This window comes from Canis aureus, chromosome 8 (assembly GCF_053574225.1).
Source record: "Canis aureus isolate CA01 chromosome 8, VMU_Caureus_v.1.0, whole genome shotgun sequence".
NCBI lineage: Eukaryota > Metazoa > Chordata > Mammalia > Carnivora > Canidae > Canis > Canis aureus.
The window spans coordinates 52,847,898-52,865,814 of record NC_135618.1 but is presented as its reverse complement, the minus strand read 5'-3'; the positions used below and the strand labels follow the sequence as shown (position 1 = coordinate 52,865,814).

The 17,917-nt window shown below is 42.4% G+C and overlaps 1 protein-coding gene across 4 annotated transcripts in view; it reads left to right on the top strand.

Annotated features, from left to right (window-relative positions):
• PDILT (protein disulfide isomerase like, testis expressed) overlaps positions 1–13,836 on the top strand; it is a 42,654-nt gene extending 28,818 nt beyond the window's left edge. For all 4 annotated transcript variants that reach the window (XM_077906819.1, XM_077906818.1, XM_077906820.1 and 1 more), the window contains 7 exons: positions 1,402–1,512; positions 1,595–1,720; positions 4,995–5,192; positions 8,187–8,307; positions 10,438–10,616; positions 12,411–12,500; positions 13,481–13,836. In XM_077906819.1, the coding sequence (XP_077762945.1) occupies positions 1,402–1,512; positions 1,595–1,720; positions 4,995–5,192; positions 8,187–8,307; positions 10,438–10,616; positions 12,411–12,500; positions 13,481–13,717 (1,062 nt within the window). In that variant the 3' untranslated portion in view covers positions 13,718–13,836. The remainder of the gene's footprint in view (positions 1–1,401; positions 1,513–1,594; positions 1,721–4,994; positions 5,193–8,186; positions 8,308–10,437; positions 10,617–12,410; positions 12,501–13,480) is intronic.
• Positions 13,837–17,917: the final 4,081 nt, after the last annotated feature.

The window sequence follows — 17,917 nt, the reverse complement described above, 5'->3', positions numbered from 1 at the left end:
AGTCAGTCTATTTTAATGGATAAAAGCATGAGCTCTAGAGTCAGACTGCTGGTTGGGATCACTAGGTAAGCAACCTTGGGCAAGTCACTTCACTTTTCACCATATGTTCTCAACTGTACAATGGGAGAAATAATGATTCATAGCTCAGTGAGATGTTATGAGGATTAAATGAATTCTTGCATATAATGTATTTAGGATTATGGCTGGGACAATATGAGCTCTCAATAATTCTGATTAGCATTATCAGACTATTGTCATGACCAGAAAAGAGTTTCAGCTTTGTTCAAAAGACAGCAGGGGTGTACCTCATTGTGGTTTTGATGGCAAATGATGAGGAACATGTTCTCATGTGCTTGTTGGCCATGTGTATGTCTTCTTTGGTGAAATTTCTGTTCAGGGGTAATGGAAGGGGAGGTGGGCGGGGGGATGGGGTGACTAGGTGATGGGCACTGAGGGGGGCACTTGATGGGATGAGCACTGGGTGTTATACTATATGTTGGCAAATCAAATTCCAGTAAAAAAAAAAAAAAAAAAGGACAACGGGCTGTGACGTATTTGAAAAAGAGAATGACATGAGTTGTTTTTCTAAGAGCATCACTCTGGCTAAAGGTGAGGGGAGAAAAACAAGGGGAGAAATTGGAAGATTATTAGGTAGCTTTAGTAGGAATTCAGGAAAGAGGTTTGGACTAGAGAGTAGGCTCAGTGAAGGCAAAGAGTTGGGAAGAGACAGAGTTGGGAGAAATCAGCCAGAGAGAGCCAAGTCTTTGTTTTCCATCCCTCAAAGATTTTGATCTCGGGCCACAGAGAATTATTTCTTTCCTTGTGTTAATCCTGGTCCTTCTGAGAAGCAGTCGTCAAGCAGGATCAGGCATGCAAAATATTGGAGAAAATGCCTATGAAGGGAAACGGAGGGAGCTGGAGGAGACGCATCAGGCCATGATGTTGGTGTGACCCTTTGGAAAGAAGGAAGGTCCCCTGACTGTAGTGAAGTTCTAAGAAAGCTGGTCAATGTCACCTACCAGAGAAGTCCCGCATCTCCCAGAAATGAGCTTGCCTTAGTATCCCTGACACAGTGTCATTGGTTAGGAGCAGTGGGTAAGAAACTGCTCAGCATTAGCACAGCTATTTGGATGGATTTCAAAATGAAACAACTCACTGACCATTGACTATACTCCCTGCTTTGTAGATTGGAAATTTTAACAACCGCCACAGACCCATATTCCACTCACAGGTTAATAATCTGCCAGGCCGTTCATATTTACCAAATACCTAGATTATGGATTACACTTGTCATTATGGTGTTCTCCTTTTGTCCATGGGAAAAATTATGCTATTTATATTTATTAAGTGTCTACATTATGGAGGCTACTGCCCTCCAATGCTTTCTTCTTTTTGTCCAAGGGAAAAATTGTGAAACGCGAGGAGCTTATTAATGACATTACCAACAAACAAGTCATCAATCAAGTCATAAAACAGCACCTCACAGATTTTGTTATTGAATACAACACTGAGGTTAGTAAGCCAAAGGGTCCCTGGGAGAAGGGTGGGTGGGGCAGCTGTGTGCATGGATGAACTGTTTTCCTGGTAATTTCAGAACAAGGACCTGATTTATGAATTGCATATCCTGAATCACATGCTGCTCTTCGCCTCCAAAAGCTCAGAATCATTTGGTATGATAATGAAGCATTATAAGTTGGCATCAAAGGAATTTACAAACAAGGTTTGTGGAAAGTACTATTGCCCTTGTTGGATGAGTATCCAGGACCCATAGACACTAATGCCCTTTGCCTGCCCTTCTTATTGTAAATTTTAAGAGTGATTTGCATATCCATCTGCATACAACTGTCCTTATTTACATATGGATACTACATATTATTTCCTACTTAAACCAGCTTCCTACCTTCTTCCTGCCCAGTATCTCTTCCTTTCTTGCCATACCTATGCTTCTTCTTCCCTCATCTTTATGAAAGTCTACTTGGGAACATGATGGTTTGGCTGCTTTTTCGATGAACCAAGCTCTAGCAAAAGAGAGTGCAGGTGGTCTTTGACCTAGAAGTGAGGGGGAGGAGAGATTACCTCTGCCTGAGGTCAGGGATTAGGAACAGGCTGAAGGTGTGAAGCAGCACAGATTGTCTGATAAGTGACTGCTGAGACTCAAAGCTTTAGCATTGCAGACCTGGGTTCAAATTCTCTTCCTCTTAGAAGCAATTTTGTCATGAGTTTCTTAGCCACTTAGTTTCAGTCACCTTATGTAAAATGGAGAACTGCATGAAAGAATTAGAGGTGCCACAGGTAAAGCAATGAGCAAATGTTCAGTGATGGTGCTATTATTATTATTGCTATCATTGTTAGAAACAAATCTGTTTTTCTCAAGCACTATACCTATATGTACCACCACTTGAACTATGGGGGCCATTTACTTCACTTATCTCTTATTTTTTATAAGAAGTATGGTAATGGGGATCCCTGGGTGGCTCAGCGGTTTGGCGCCTGCCTTTGGCCCAGGGCGCGATCCTGGAGTCCCGGGATCGAGTCCCGCGTCGGGCTCCCTGCATGGAGCCTGCTTCTCCCTCTGCCTGTGTCTCTGCCTCTGCCTCTGTCTCTCTCTGTGTCTATCATAAATAAATAAATCTTAAAAAAAAATAAAGTATGGTAATGGCAGATTATTTTCCTTTTGAGGAAAATTACTCTAAAATTCAAATGAAATAATTAAACACACAGTAAAGCCATTAGGGCATGAACATATTTAATGTTCATGCTACATCCTGCCACACTATTCTCCAGGAAGTTTATTCCAATTACAGAAATACTTCTTGTAAATATATTTCCTGGTGTATTCAATTATAAATTTTTGAAGTAATTCAGCTGATCACAATCTGATTGCTTCCCTGTACTTATGTTATGCTAGTCAATATGTAGCCATATTTCTTCCAGATTTTTTTTAACTCTTTAATCTAGGTGAAGTTTGTGTTGGCATATATTGTGAGATAAGTTTCTAAATGGCCTTTACACTCCACCTATCTAGCTTCCTGAATGCCCTTTACTGATAGTGATCCATTTTAGAGTCAAAAATAAATGGATGATATTATAAGAGGTCATTCCCCCATATCTTATCTTGTTCACAGCTAGTCAATATTTGTTGAAAGTATGCCAGGATGGTTTTAATCTGTTGCTTTGTTTTCAACTCCTCAGCAGAGAGAAGGGTGTCAGGCACATAATAGGGCTCTTAATACTTTGATGGATGAATGACCTGAGCGTATCAGCATTTGCTGTGGTGTCCCTGCTTCCACTCTTGCTATTTACTTCTCTGCAACCAGAGTCATCTTTTAAAAATTATTAACATGGTACTTTCTGGTTCTCACTATTCTTTAGTAGCCTTCTATCTTATTCAGATAAAAGCCAGTGTCTTTACTGGAGCTCTGATCTCATCTCTGATACATCTCTAACTTTGTCTCCTGTGACTCTCTTCCCTCATAGTGCCAAAGCCACACTGGCTTTTCCTTTCTATTCTAGAACATTCTAAGCTGCTCCCTGACCCCAGGCCTTTCCACTAACAGTGGTTTCCAGTGCCTGATTCAATGTTCCTCTGACTTGTTATCTCATCACCCAGGTTCCAGTTAGAATGTCACCTTCTCAGATACTCCTCCTGACCTTCCTACCTAACACTGAGCTCTGACCTCACTCCACCTGTATGGTCATTCTCTATCATGGTGCTCTGTTTTACTGTCTAACTGGCACTCATTGCTATCTGAATTTGTTAATTTGTTTATTCCCTTGTTGTCTGTCTTTTTCATTAGAACATAAATGCCATAAACACAGATCTTGTCTGCCTTGGGCTGTTTATAACCCTAATGCTTAGCAAAATACCTATTAGGCACTCCGTGAATATTTGTTGAATGATGAGTACATGAAGTCATGAATTTCCTTGACAGAAGAATAATCTAGAATAATAATGAGTTGACATGTATTGAGCATTTTTACCTCCCAGTTATTGAACCAAGTCTTTATACACATTGTCCTTTTCTTTTTTTATTATTTTCTTTTTTATTTTTTTTAAGTTTTTTTCTGTCACATTTTATTTTATTATTATTATTTTTTAATAATAAATTTATTTTTTATTGGTGTTCAATTTGCCAACATACAGAATAACACCCAGTGCTCATCCCGTCAAGTGCCCCCCTCAGTGTCTGCCAACCAGTCACCCCCACCCCCTGCCCTCCTCCCCTTCCACCACCCCTAGTTTGTTTCCCAGAGTTAGGAGTCTTCCATGTTCCGTCTCCCTTTCTGATGTTTCCTACCCATTTCTTCTCCCTTCCCCTCTATTCCCTTTCACTATTATTTATATTCCCCAAATGAATGAGAACATATAATGTTTGTCCTTCTCCGATTGACTTATTTCACTCAGCATAATACCCTCCAGTTCCATCCACATTGAAGCAAATGGTGGGTATTTGTCATTTCTAATGGCTGAGTAATATTCCATTGTATACATAAACCACATCATCTTTATTCATCTTTCGATGGACATGGAGGCTCCTTCCACAGTTTGGTAATTATACACATTGTCCTATCTAATTCTCTCAACAACCCTATAAGGTGGGTACTCTTTTAATCACCACTTTATAGGTAAGGAAACCAAAGCACAGAGAGGGTTAGTTACTGTATTGCCCAAGGACCTGGATGAAAGCTCAGGACCTCCTGACTTCCTATGATTGTGTGGGTAGTATCCTATATAAGGACTGTGAAACCAGGCTGGTGGCCAGAAGCCTGTCTGAGCCCTGAAGCCCAGAGCTGCCCTTGCCAGTTGGAAGGGAGCTTTGTTCTGTCTTTCAGGTGGAAATAGCCAGAAATCCTACTATTTATACTCTCTTAGTGCTCTCTCAAGGCTTCCCAATTTTCTCTCCCTCAGTAAGGGATTCCTTAGCCAATTTCAATTTTTACCCTTTTCATGACCTCCAATCCCAGAAAGATTCAGGTTTTATTTGATTTGGCAGATCCTTTTCATCCTTGTGGATGCAGATGAACCCAGAAACGGACACATCTTCAAATATTTCAGGATCACAGAGGTTAATATCCCATGTGTCCAAATCTTAAACTTAAGTTCTGATGCGAGGTACAAAATGCCTTCTGAGGAGATAACCTATGAAAATCTCAAGAAATTTGGCCGCAGCTTCCTGAATAGAAGTGCCAAGGTAAGTTTGTTCTTTGACAAGGTTTCCTCAAAATTTCATAATTTGCTGGCTTTGGTCATCTGAATAGAGAGAAGCAGGATCTCATGGTTCATTGTTGGGAAATAACTATATCTCTCCATCTTCAATCTTTTCAACTTTGACCTATCTGACCCTATGATTCCACATTAATTCTTTATTTTTGAAAGGCATTTCCTTTGTAGGAACTCCCAACTGAAGTGCAGGGAGCTCCCACGGCCAACATTCTCTGTGAGGTGACCCTTTTCCTCTCAGACTCTTATGGGAAAGATTTAAGGATAGATGGATTTTTTGGATGAGGAGACAGGATGGGGATGTATTAAGCAATTAGGATTTATCCTCAAATGTTAGAAAGGAGTCTGTTTTGCTAAAAGGAAGGAGAGACCGTAAAAGGATCATACACAACACATATCTCTGATGTTTATGTAGCACTTGAAATGTCCCCCAGCCACCCTGCTGAAATAGATGACCATATTTTTTTATTTTTCAAATGGGAACACTATTGAGAGTAATGCAGGAGTTGAGAGGTACAGAATACTTTTAAATATTTCTTTAAAAGTATCCTGGAATAAAAGGAATAAATTGGAACTTTCCAGAAAACCAGAATGTTTGGTCACCTTCCCTCTGAGGGTTCCCATTACCTTTCTGTCAATTCCTGCACAGACACTTCTTCTCAAATGAAAGCCATTTTTTCTCTGACACAAATAATCACAGGCCAAGCGGTGAGGCTCCTCATCTCCTCCATGCCATTTCTCCTCCTTCTACCTTCAAAACCCCAGAGCCCATGCATTTGGACTTTAGATTGCCTGCTTCCACCCTCCACTGCTGTCCCCTGGGCATGTCCCTTTCACTGTCTGAGGACTTAAGCTCCTTATTTCAGACTTCCCTCTCTCCCTTCTCTGCTATCATTTCCAGAGATGCCAGTATCCAAAATCCCGATCTCTCTTTTCTCTCATAATTGGTGTGTCTGTTCCATCCCAGACATCTACTCTGTAGCCACACTCTAGAGATGGCAGCCCTTCCAAAAACCTGATTTCAAGCTTCTCGTCCTATTATACTTCCATTTCTAGTATCCATGTTGCTATAATTCCTTACCTTTCTCATGGTCTCCAATTTCCTGATTCCATTTCACGATCTGTTTACTGTCTTTCCTCATGAATTTGGTTGGATTTGATGGTTCATAGCGATGATTCCCTTAAAGGGATAAAGATCTCTTTATTCTTTTATCCACCTTCTACCTTCTTTACACCCTATAGAATTTATGAGGCAAAAATCACAACCCTGGTTCAACCCACTTAATATCTCTATTTCTTCCAGACCAATGCTGGAGAAAAAAATACCGCCATGAGTCAGGGTTGCCTCATGGAATCACAAACCTCTTATAAGCTCTGGAATGTCCTGACATCTCTATATAAATTTCTCTTAGTGTGTTCACTCTCTGAATCTCTGAGTCTCTTTGTCTCCATATTCCTACTTCCAATATCAGCTGAGTACAAGCCCATATATCATTAAGACAGGGGCCCCTCATTTTCTATCACCATATCTACAAACCTATCTGGAGCTCTACTCACTCTCTCTCTCTTCCCTCCAGTTTACCTTAGTAGGTGTCTGTCTCCTCCTCAAGGGCCAATATATCCTCTCATGCTCTTACAATAGAGATGAGTATCCTTCACATGACTTATGAGATGTCATATGCCTGATCTGGCCCATTTCTAATTTCCATCTTTTTCATCATTTCCCATTTTCCACACCCAGCCTCTACCCCCTTTATGCTCCCTTGGAAGGAATCTTCAATCCTTTCCAGAGACTGATATAGAGATGAGAGAAGTATTGTAGGAATTGGAGAGCCAGGCAAAAGCCAGACAGCTACACATATTAAGGATTTGAGTATTAAGAGAAATGGAAAGCCAAATTTGTATGGTGAAAATAGAACCCTGTTGGTAGAATCAAGAGGTGAAGAAGGCTAGGAGATGCAGAGAGAATTATGTGAGGCCATTACAGTGATGAAGGTAAAAGATGAATGTTATTTGGGCGAGGGTAGCAGCAGTGCTGATGGAGAGAAGTGCATGGATTCAAGAAATTGCAGGAACCAATGGTTGTAGAGAAAAGCATATGTTCTGAGATTTCTATTACATCCTTCAAAAAGAAGCAGAGCTAGGTCCATTCCTTCACAAAATATTTATTGAGGACCTACAACGTATCAGGCTGTGGAAACTCAGTGATAAAGAAAGAAAAATCCCTTGTGACATTCTGTCTAGTGTTGTAGAGACACCATTAATCAAATAACCAGAAAAGTAAGATATAAATGATAAACTTGAATAAGTGATACAAGGAAAAATACCAAACATTATGAAAATTTATGGTAGCACAATCTGACCTAGTCTGGGGAGAGTTAGGGAAGCCCTCCCTTGAGATCACTTTGAAGGATAAATCTGAGTTGATTGGATGAAGAACAGAGAGCAGTAATGAGGAGTAGGGAAGGCCCTGCAGGCAGAGGAATGGCATGAACAAAGGTCTGAGGTGGAAGAAGGATAGCCCTTTGGGTAAATAGAAGACCAATATGGTTGAAGAAAGCAAAGAAAGAATGGTAATGAGCTTGATGAGGCTGGCAGGAGTATAGGTCATGTAAATTATCTTGGTTTTGATTCTGGGAGTAATTGGAAACAGCTGAATTTTGCGGGGAGGGAGGGACAAACTAGTTAAGATGTTGAAGACATGAACCATATTCACATCTAAGAATCTCAAGAATCATATATTTGGTGCTAGAATTCATCCCAGTTTGAAGACCTGCCTCCTCCCCAGCCCTCTGATCTCACTTTGCCCTGCATAATCTAGTCTAGACATCAGGCATTTCAAATTCTTTCCCAAGGCGGTTGTAAGAACAAGAGAAAACTTTCTGTTGTTTCCCATCAGGGGAGGGAGCCCCAACTACCAACCCCTTTCTGGAGACTGTTAGACCATTTCAAATTTGCTTCCTAGAAACATCAATCCAGTGAAGACATTCCAAAATATTGGGACCAGGGGCCAGTTAAGCAGCTCGTTGGGAAGAACTTCAACGTGGTGGTCTTTGACAAGGAAAGGGATGTATTTGTGATGTTCTGTAAGTATCTCTGCAGAAGCCATAGAAGGCAATGGCCCAGACATTACTTTTCAAGTGTTGCTCCTGAATTCTTGAGCCCCCAAATCCCCAAAATCTATCAAAGCACCATGCCAAGGATGTTCTTCAAACAACCAAAGAGTTTGGATCAAGATGCTATCTCCACTGCAATGCAACTATCCTCGAAAATCTAATTCTTGGAACATGTGGAGTATCTTCCATATAATCCAGTCCTGTGGCTTTTATAGCAATAATAATGCTGATGGCTAACATTGATTTGATGCTATGGCATGCCAGGCCTTTTGCTATATGTTATCTCACTTAATCCTCACAAGGAGCTACTATTATTGCTCCCACTTTGCATAGGACTAAACAGAGTCTTGGGGAGGTGAAGCAAGTGCTGGAACTGGGATTGGAGCCTGGGCATTCTGACCCCAGTGGCTGGTCACTGCTATACAGAATGGCAGTTCTGGAATTATGTAACTTAACAGATGGCCTGTATTTAACCTACCTGAGTTGGTATGACCAAACTGGAGACTCAAATCATGCAGGTAAGGGGCTTAGCAGTGTGTGGCATATTGCAAATCCTTGGTAAAGGACAGCTATTGTTATTCCTATTGTTGTAATTATTTCCTTGCCTACCTAAAGACTATTGCTCTCTCTCTCTCTGCTCTTTCTGATTTGCACATGAGAGCCATAAGCCAGGGATCTCCCTCCCACCCTGAGACACAGAGAAGGATGACACTGAAGTTACATCAGACGTCTCTTGTATTTTACCATTTATTGAGCACCTACAATGAGCCTGGCATGAGTTGGCTATCTACACACCTGCTTTTATTTCCTCCTCAAAACAAGCCTCTTAGAAAGGTCCAGTGGATTTCCTCATGATACAAATGAGGGAACTAAGCCTCAGAAAGATTAATTACCTTACCTCAAATTGCACAGTAAATATATTGCAGGGCAAAAAGTTCAAATCAAACTCTGATGCCATTCTTTCCTGAAGGCTGCATTGCATCATGCAAGCCTTTTAAAATCACACTGAAATGGACTCTCATCCACAGGGCTAGAAGTTTAAGGTCCATGTGGTTGAATAACCATGATCTGTTGCCTTTATGTGAGAGGTGGGCAGCTTTTGTATACTTAACTGACACCAGAGTTAGGAGAATGCCCATTTGGTTCTGGTAAAAGGTAAAAGCAGCCTCATTTTCTTGGAAGCAGGCCTATCAGATTGGCCCCCTGGGACTGCAACCATTATGCTCTCCTCCTCTTCCAATCCAGGTCCATCCGGCTCCAGGGGAGATGCGGGGAGAACAGATGGTCAGGGAGCACTTGGTTTGTAAATGGAGGGATGATCATCCAAATGTAGAGTGTCGGGGCCCTTGAGGCCACCCCTCCCACAGAGCCAGAAACTTTAATGGGATGATGAGCAGAGAAGGTTAGAGCTGGTCTCTGATTCTCTTCAGAGGGCTAGGTGCCCGGGCCAGACTCAGAGCTAAAGGAACTGTCCCTAAGGAAGTCTGCTGTCCCCTTTTCAGGGGTCATTGTCCTTGTCATATCCTCCTGTTCACTTCTTGGATGTATTATCCTCCATGGGACTAAAAGTCACTGTGGTATAATGGTCACAAGTTAAAGCAACCTGACTTCAAATCCCACTTCCTCTGCTTAATTACCTGGGTGACCTTGGGCCGTGACTTAACCTCTGTTGGAAAACTCTTGTGCTTTCTCTTCTCTCTCTCTCACTCTCTCTCTCTCTCTCTCTCACACACACACACACACATACATACACGATTTCTAGCAGAACATGAGTAATCGTCTGGTATAAATATTTTTCTTTTTTTTTTTCTTCTTCAACTGGAGTGGAAAGCAATGTTGAACGAAAAACAAAGAATAGGAGAAAATGTCCCAGCATGCTCAAAGTGGTAACATCTGGGTAGAGGGGACTAGATCAACTTTTTTCTAGTTTATTTTGCAGTGACCAAGCACTGTGGTTGAAATGTAAAATAAGGTAATATGCTATTCAAAGACATTTGCATAATAGCAGAACGACTAGTAGAACACGGTGACGTTTCTGGGGCAGTGTTGGATTTCCATCTTTATTATGTGTGAGCTTGCACAACAGCTCTTCTCTTCCAGATGCACCCTGGTCAGAAAAGTGTAAGGCGTTGTTCCCAGTGTTGGAGGAGTTGGGCAGAAAGTATCAAAACCACTCGACAGTCACCATTGCCAAGATTGACATCACGGCAAATGAAATTCAGCTAATGTACCTAGACCGGTACCCCTTTTTCAACCTGTTCCCCACCGACACTCAACAAGTAAGGGGCTCTTGGGACCCACATATGTGATTATCACAGACCTAGTTTCTCCTGATCGCCAGCTCTGCCTTCTACCAAATCAGCTTCATTCTCAGCTCCATCTCTCATTATCCTCTCATGTTTAATTTGAAGAGTGTTCTCCATTAGCTTCCCCAGAAGTCCCAAGACTTGCTAAAATTGTATCCACCTTGAGTCAGCTGTTCTGTCTTGACCCAGTCAATGACCCCAATGATGTGGGGTCTTGATTAGCCAGGCCCACTTCCTTCTGGTATTGGGGCAGAGCTCTACTCAGATGATAAGGAACATGGTAGGGGTAATCTCCATGTGAATATTGGGGCTAGGGTACTACAAGAAGAAGGAAGAACACATGATAGAAAAACAGTCAATGTCTTTTACACACCAATATCACAATCACCAAGCATTGTCAGTGTCATGGAACATACCCTCCATGCTGCTTTAGCACATGGGCAAAGGTGCCCATCAAAGCACTGCAATTGAAGGTTCCTGCCCATTGAGTGTGGGAAAGAGGTCATGATATGGACCTACCTCCACATGCAATTGGAATTAAGGGGACAGATTCTGGAGGGCAGTTATTCCATGCAGACATGGGATTTTAAAGAATGCTGAGGATTTTTTTTTAAAGATTTTATTTGTTTATTTGACAGAGAGAGAAAATATAAGCAGGGAGAGCAGATGGCAGAGGAAGAAGGAGAAGCAATCTCCTCAATGAATAGGGAGCCCAATGTGGGGCTTGACCCCAGGACCCCAAGATCATGACCTGAGCCAAAGGCAGATGCTTTACCAACTGAGCCACCTAGGTGCCCTAAGAATGCTGAGGATTTAAGTCAGATTAGAAGAGGGGTGTGAACTATTGGCAGGAAGTATAATAGGCATGAGGAAGTAGGCAGAAGTGTGGCCACAGTGCTGAAGGAGAAGCCATCTTGGTACAGAACATGCATTTGGGGCAGTTGTGGGAAATGAGGCTGGGTTGAGAGGGTGGAGCTGTCCCAGATTTTCCATTATCCAAAAAAGAGTGTAGATAACCAGTGGGCAGTAAGCAGCTTCATAATCTTCTTAAAGACTGAAAGAGGAAAGGGACGTAGGGGTGGCCGAGCAACAATCATGCATCAGATGCTTTGTAAAATGATAACTAATCTTATTCTCCTTGTTATAATAATAGCAACCATCTACCATGCTCACTATGAGGCAGGTATTGTTATTTTTTAAAGATTTATTTATTTTAGAGAGAGAGAGAGAGCAAGCAGTGGGGAGGAGCAGAGGGAAGGGGAGAGAGAATATCTCAAGCAGACTATACACTGAGCATGGAGCCCAATGTGGGTTTCAATCTCATAACCCTGAGATCATGACCTGAGCCAAAACCAAGAGTCAGCTGCTTAACCAAATAAGCCACCCAGATGCCCCAAGTCAGGTACTGTTTTAAGTGCTTTTCATCTAGTAACTCATTAAATTCTCCTAACAACTTATGTGGTAGATACTGTTATCATCATCACATTACAGATAGGGAAACTGAGTCATAGTAAGGTTACACAGGGTTTGAGCCCTGAGAGGGTGGCTTCGAGGTCCATGCTCTGAAGCATCACATTACAGCATATGATGGAGGAATTTTTATTACCCCTATCTTAGAGCCATGATAACAGGCTCAGAAAGGCTAAGGAACAAGCTCACTGTACTCAGATTGTTAGGAATTTGGCCTTGGATTTATTTTATGTAGCAATCCCTGACTATTTTGCAGGAAGAGGCTACCATTTTAACCTTGTTCTGTTTTCTTTCTAGGCTATAATGTATACAGGAGAACATACCATGAAGGGCTTTTCTGACTTCCTGGAAAGTCAAATCAAGACCAGGATTGAGGATGAGGATGAGGTAAGGCAAAACGGTAGTACCTGCAATTATTCTGTTCCATACAGAATCATCAAGAACTCAAACAACTAGGAAGGAGTGTGCCAAAAGTCCCATAATCTTGTGCTCTCTAGAGAGTGTTGGCAACGGGAGAACAACTACCTAGACTGGATGACTTTATTTCAAGGGCACTTACTACAAGGAAGCAGAGATGGCAGGCTTTAGAAGCAGAGAGAAAGGTTGTGACGTCTCCTAAGGCTGCTTCCCTGGGTCCACTGTTCCTGAGTTGGTAACCAGATGTCTTGACAGGATCCAGTGCTCTGGCATTATTTTCTTGATGGGTGGAATAACCATCCCCATTCTCTCCAAATCTCAAATTCCATTTACACCTCAATGAGGCCAGCTGCAGGAAAGTGCCCTCTGTACTAGTTAGGACCCTTTCAGTTAGAAATGTCAGAAATACTACTCTTTAGTTGAAGCAACAATGGGAGTTTAATCTATATAACTGGTAGGACATTAGGCATAGGTGGATTCAGGAGTCCAAACTCATTTTCTGTCTCCCCATCTCTGCTTTCCTCTATGTTAGCTTTATTCCCAAGCAGTCATTTCCCCATGGAAGGTCAAAGATTGCCCCACAGCTTTAAGCTAATATCCTCCCAGCTTAGAAAGTAAGCACCTAATTCTTAGTAGTCCTAGCAAAGTCCTGGATAGGAATTTCATGATTGGCCTGGGTCATGTGCCCAGCCCTGGGCAGCCAAGCCTGTGGCCTTTGAGTAGAGGAATGGGATTCCCCAAAGGCCCTATTTCTGGAGGGCAAACCATGTTGGGAATTTCCTCACCTAAGCCAAATGGGCCTTTGTATCTATGAGGATCCTCCAAGAGCCTCTCTCTGGGCATTACCAGCAAAAGAAGGCTTGGTAATTACAATCACAATTATCACATATTTGTTGCCTTTTTATTTCTTTATCCTATTTCTTCCCTCCTTCTTCTCTTTTCTTGATTAGCTGTTGTCTATTGAGGAAAGTGAATTGACAGAAGAGGAGGCATTAGCTGAAGAAAAGAAGTTACCTTTTATCAAAGAAGAGTTAACTGAACAGAAGGTGCTTGAGCTGGAGAATGTGACAAAGCTGGAAGAGCCAGCTGGGCAGAAGGAAACAGCCAAGGAGGAGAAAGAAAAGGTGGCTAAGCCAAAGGGACCTCCAAAACAAGAGAAGAAACCAAAAGTGAAGGAAGAACTGTAGTTTCTCCAAAGCCAAGAGCCATTTCCCAGGTCCTGGCATCATTTTCTAAATGGATATAGTCCAAAAAAATTATATATAATGGTGGGAGTGGAGGCTGGACAATTAAAAAGTGCTGAATATCTTTGGCTCTGTTCTACTTATTGCCTCTTTTTCCTGGTTGTTGCTGTCTTAGAAAAGCTGTTTGGCCCAGAATTCAGACAGCATTGCAAGCCAAGCCATAACTGCAACATTTAATGAGCATTTACAACATGCTGCTCAGTCATGCAATTCTCACAATGTCCCTTTCATTATCCCCATTTTACACATGGGGAAACTGAGGCAAAGAGAGGTTAAACAACCAGTCAGGATCACACAGTTAGGAAGCCCTTGAGATATGATCCCAGGCACTCTCACTCCAGGTATTGCATTTAATTACTATGCAGACACTGCTTCCACTAGGTTGGAGTCCCCAGAGTGGCGATTGATTTGCTTATGCTGCATTTTGACAGAAAGAGATTTGGCCCCAAACGTGTCTCCAGTCTTCTATATCTCGGTAAGTGATCCACTTTCTTAAGCAGCAACGTGTTAGAATAATGCTCAACTCCCTTTGTTTACTACCCTAAAAATAATTCCACCAGTCTGTGTGACTCCGCCCACTTGCACTGACCCGCACCTACTTCTATCCACTGACACAGGCCTCACTTATCTTTACAGGACTCTACCCACTTCCCTCCATGTGACTCCACCCACTTTGCTCCACTTCCTCCCACCATTCTCAGCCCTGGAAGTGTCCTGAATGGTGTGCTTCTACTGCCATTCTGTACCTCTGTGCTCACTCCCCCATCCATATTCCATAAAATTGCTGAAATGATCTTTTAAAAAGCCATTGTCTTGAAGGCTTACAACACTACCTTGTTCCAACTCAGAATCCTTATCACCTTTAGAATAAGATCCAGTCTGCTTACCACACCTTTAAGGCCTAGAAAGTTCTGGCCTCACAGATCTCTTCTGCTTTTTCCACCCTCCCTCTCATTTTCTAGCCTCCAGCCATGCTTCCAGTCTATTCTTTAGTTCAAGTTCTCTCTCTCCTCATGGCTATTTCTTCTGCCTAAAAGCACACACGATACACTCCCAAGGATCTTCATGCAGATGTGTCTTTTTCATCCTTCAAACCTCAGTTCAGATGTTACCACCTCAAAGAGGCCTTTCTAGATACCAATATTTGACTGCATCTTAATTTGCTGTGCACTAATATATTGCTTGCTTCCCCCACTGCAAATTAGATTCTGTATTAGTTTCCTATTATTGCTCTGACAAATTCCCACAAATTTAGTGGCTTGAAAAAGTACCAACTTACTATCTACAGATTTGAAGGCCAGAAATCAGAAGTCAATTACACTTAACTGAAGTCAGGGTGTCATCAGGGTTTGTCCCCTCTGGAGGAGTACCCTGACTTGTCTTTTTTTAGCTTCTGGAGACAGCCTGCATTCCTTAGCTGGTAGGCCTGCCCAGGTAAGGTCACATTAAGATCCTGAACTTCCCTTTTGCCATGTAAGGTACCATTGACAGCTGCTGGGGATTAGGACATAGATGTATTGGGAAGTCATCACTCAGCTGACTACTGATTCATGCTGCTGATTCATGATAATCCTTTTGGCCAAGTGATAACAGAGCTCCTCTTAGAAAAAGGAGGCATATTATCTTACAGACCAAGGTCTTTACAAATCCTCTGGGCCTTTCCACTTCTCACCTGTCATGTAAGAGAAAGGCTGTTTGTACTCTTTCAGGCCTCCTGATCCAGTTCCTAAGCCTACCTCTCCCACCTCTAAATCTGGCCTGTCCACATCCAGATGGAGCAGGGAACAGCCTGAGGCCCTAAAACTCACCTGAGCCAGACTGCCCTGACAGGAGCAGGTGTTAGTATTCAGGACGTGGTGTAAGGTTCACCTGCCTCAGCCCTAAGGCTATATGGCTCCTGGTCATAGGAGGGGTTCATGGAGGCTGCTAGGAGTAAATCATGCAGAACGGAGTCCCCAATTGGCCAGCAGCCAGAGAATGCATGTACTACCTGCAGGTCCACCAAATGCAAATGCATCTGGGGCTTTAGGAAGTGGGGGCTCAGGTTGGGATAAGCAGTTATAGGTAAGTAAGGCTGGTGATGACCCTCTGTTGGGAGGATCTTCTCCCTTGGTTCAGTTTCTACCCCGTATAACACACACTACTCTCACATAAATCCTTTCTATTCTATTTGATCCGTTTTTCAAATCTCTCCACACCTTAGCTTCATTCTTTCAAAAAAAGACCTGAAACCACTTATCCCTCATGACTGAGCATGGAATATTTTTTTATCTCAAGGAGTGCAATGCATCATATGAGTAATCTGAATAAGATAAGGACTGTAGGGACAGCTGGGTGGCTTAGTGGTTGAGCATCTGCCTTTGGCTCAGGTTGTGACCCTAGGATTCTGGGATCGAGTCCCACATTGGGCTCCCTGCAGGGAACCTGCTTCTACCCCTGCCCGTGTCTCTGCCCTCCCCCCCGTGTCTCTCATGAATAAATAAAGTATTTTCTAAAAAAAAAAGATACAGGCTGTAGTATGGATTTAACATGGGCTAGTTGCATAATCTCAGGGAAGCAACTCAATATTTCTGAACTACAGTCTTCTTGGTAATGTGTTGCTGCACCTCATTGTATGAGACACTAAATGTGAAAGCATTCAATATAGTCTCTGACCTGAGAGAGAGACTCTCAGTAAGGTGACAGCTGTCAAGAGTATTAAGATCAAATTTCTTACCCATGTTTAAAAGTTCAGAGAAGAGCATTCCAAGAAGATGGGAACTTCTGATAAGCTGAATAAGGTTTGTTCAGAAATTTTTATTACTTTTCTGGAAGTAAGATAAAGGAAAAAAAGGTCAAATTTGGTGATCTTGATGAGCAATGTCAATGAGCTGGCAGTTCAGGAAGTGTATCAGTGTGAATTTGAGTGGAAAGTGTGCAGATAAATCTTTTGTGAAGTTTGGCTATGATAGGATGGAAAGTAGGATGGTGGTTAGAGGGAGTGTGGGGTCAAAGGAAAGTTTCTATAGAAGGGACTAGCAGAAAGAATAAATAAATAAAAATTAAAAAAAAGAAAAAGAAGGAACTAGCAGATGAGAATACTCCAAGAAGCTATGAGAAGAGAAAGTCACAGGAGGTAGGGATAAATGAAGGTAAGTCAGAAAGGCTATGAGCCCAGGAAGAAGGATGATGCCCCCATCATGGCAGGAGAGGAGATATGAAAGATGAGTCCAGAGACAGGAAGATGAGAAGATGAGGGAAGCAATGCTTAGTGACTCCAATAGAGAAGATCATGATGTCATTAAATGTGTGGGGATGGGAGACAGTAGGAATTTCGAAGAGTGGAAAAACAACCAACTAGAAAAACACCACAGGACGATCCAGCTGTGTTGAGTGTGGGGGAGGCACAAATGTAGGTTTTATTATTTAGGTAGGTTTTTATTATTATTTTCTCAGATATACCAAGGCTCACAGATGAGAAGGTGAAGCCATTGAGAACACGGTTGATTATATTCACAGATCCTAAGGAGGGGGTGCACAGGAAGAGGCACCAGGGTCAATCAGGAGGCCAAGGGAGAGGGGAGATATGAGCAACAGCCTTTCTTGTGGTTGCCATGGGAAGGAACAGGAGAGACAGGGTAAGCAGGTTTAGGATTGGATAGTGTGAATAATTTCCACAGGCCCTGGGATGAGGGAACTGTCCCAGGTTGTCTGGTGCCTGGCCCTGGGGTGATTAGGGTAGGGGAATAGTGGCCCAGAGTGTGAGAGCCCCCAGCAAAGGAGGGCTCTGGGTAGTTGGTTTGCATATGAAAGGCAGATCTCAGGTCATCTGTTTGCTATCACTATTTCTAGGAATTAGTTAGACTGGGAGGGGCAGTCCCTATAGAGTCACCAAAGCCCCAAGATGTACAAGCAACAAATATAGAAACTAGAAAAATGAAAAATGTGGTTATTAGACTGATGAATAATCTCCAACACAAATGCCCCACTTTCCTGTCTGTAGCCTTTGCCCAGACAATTCCAGGAGCTACCTGGAGCCTCCATTTAATCTTTTAAGGACACCCTGACTCGGGTTTAGACAGGGCCTCATAGGCACCAACCAGAAATGATATTCACCATCCAAAATGGAGAAAAAGAATATTAAGAACACTTATTTTCTTCTCA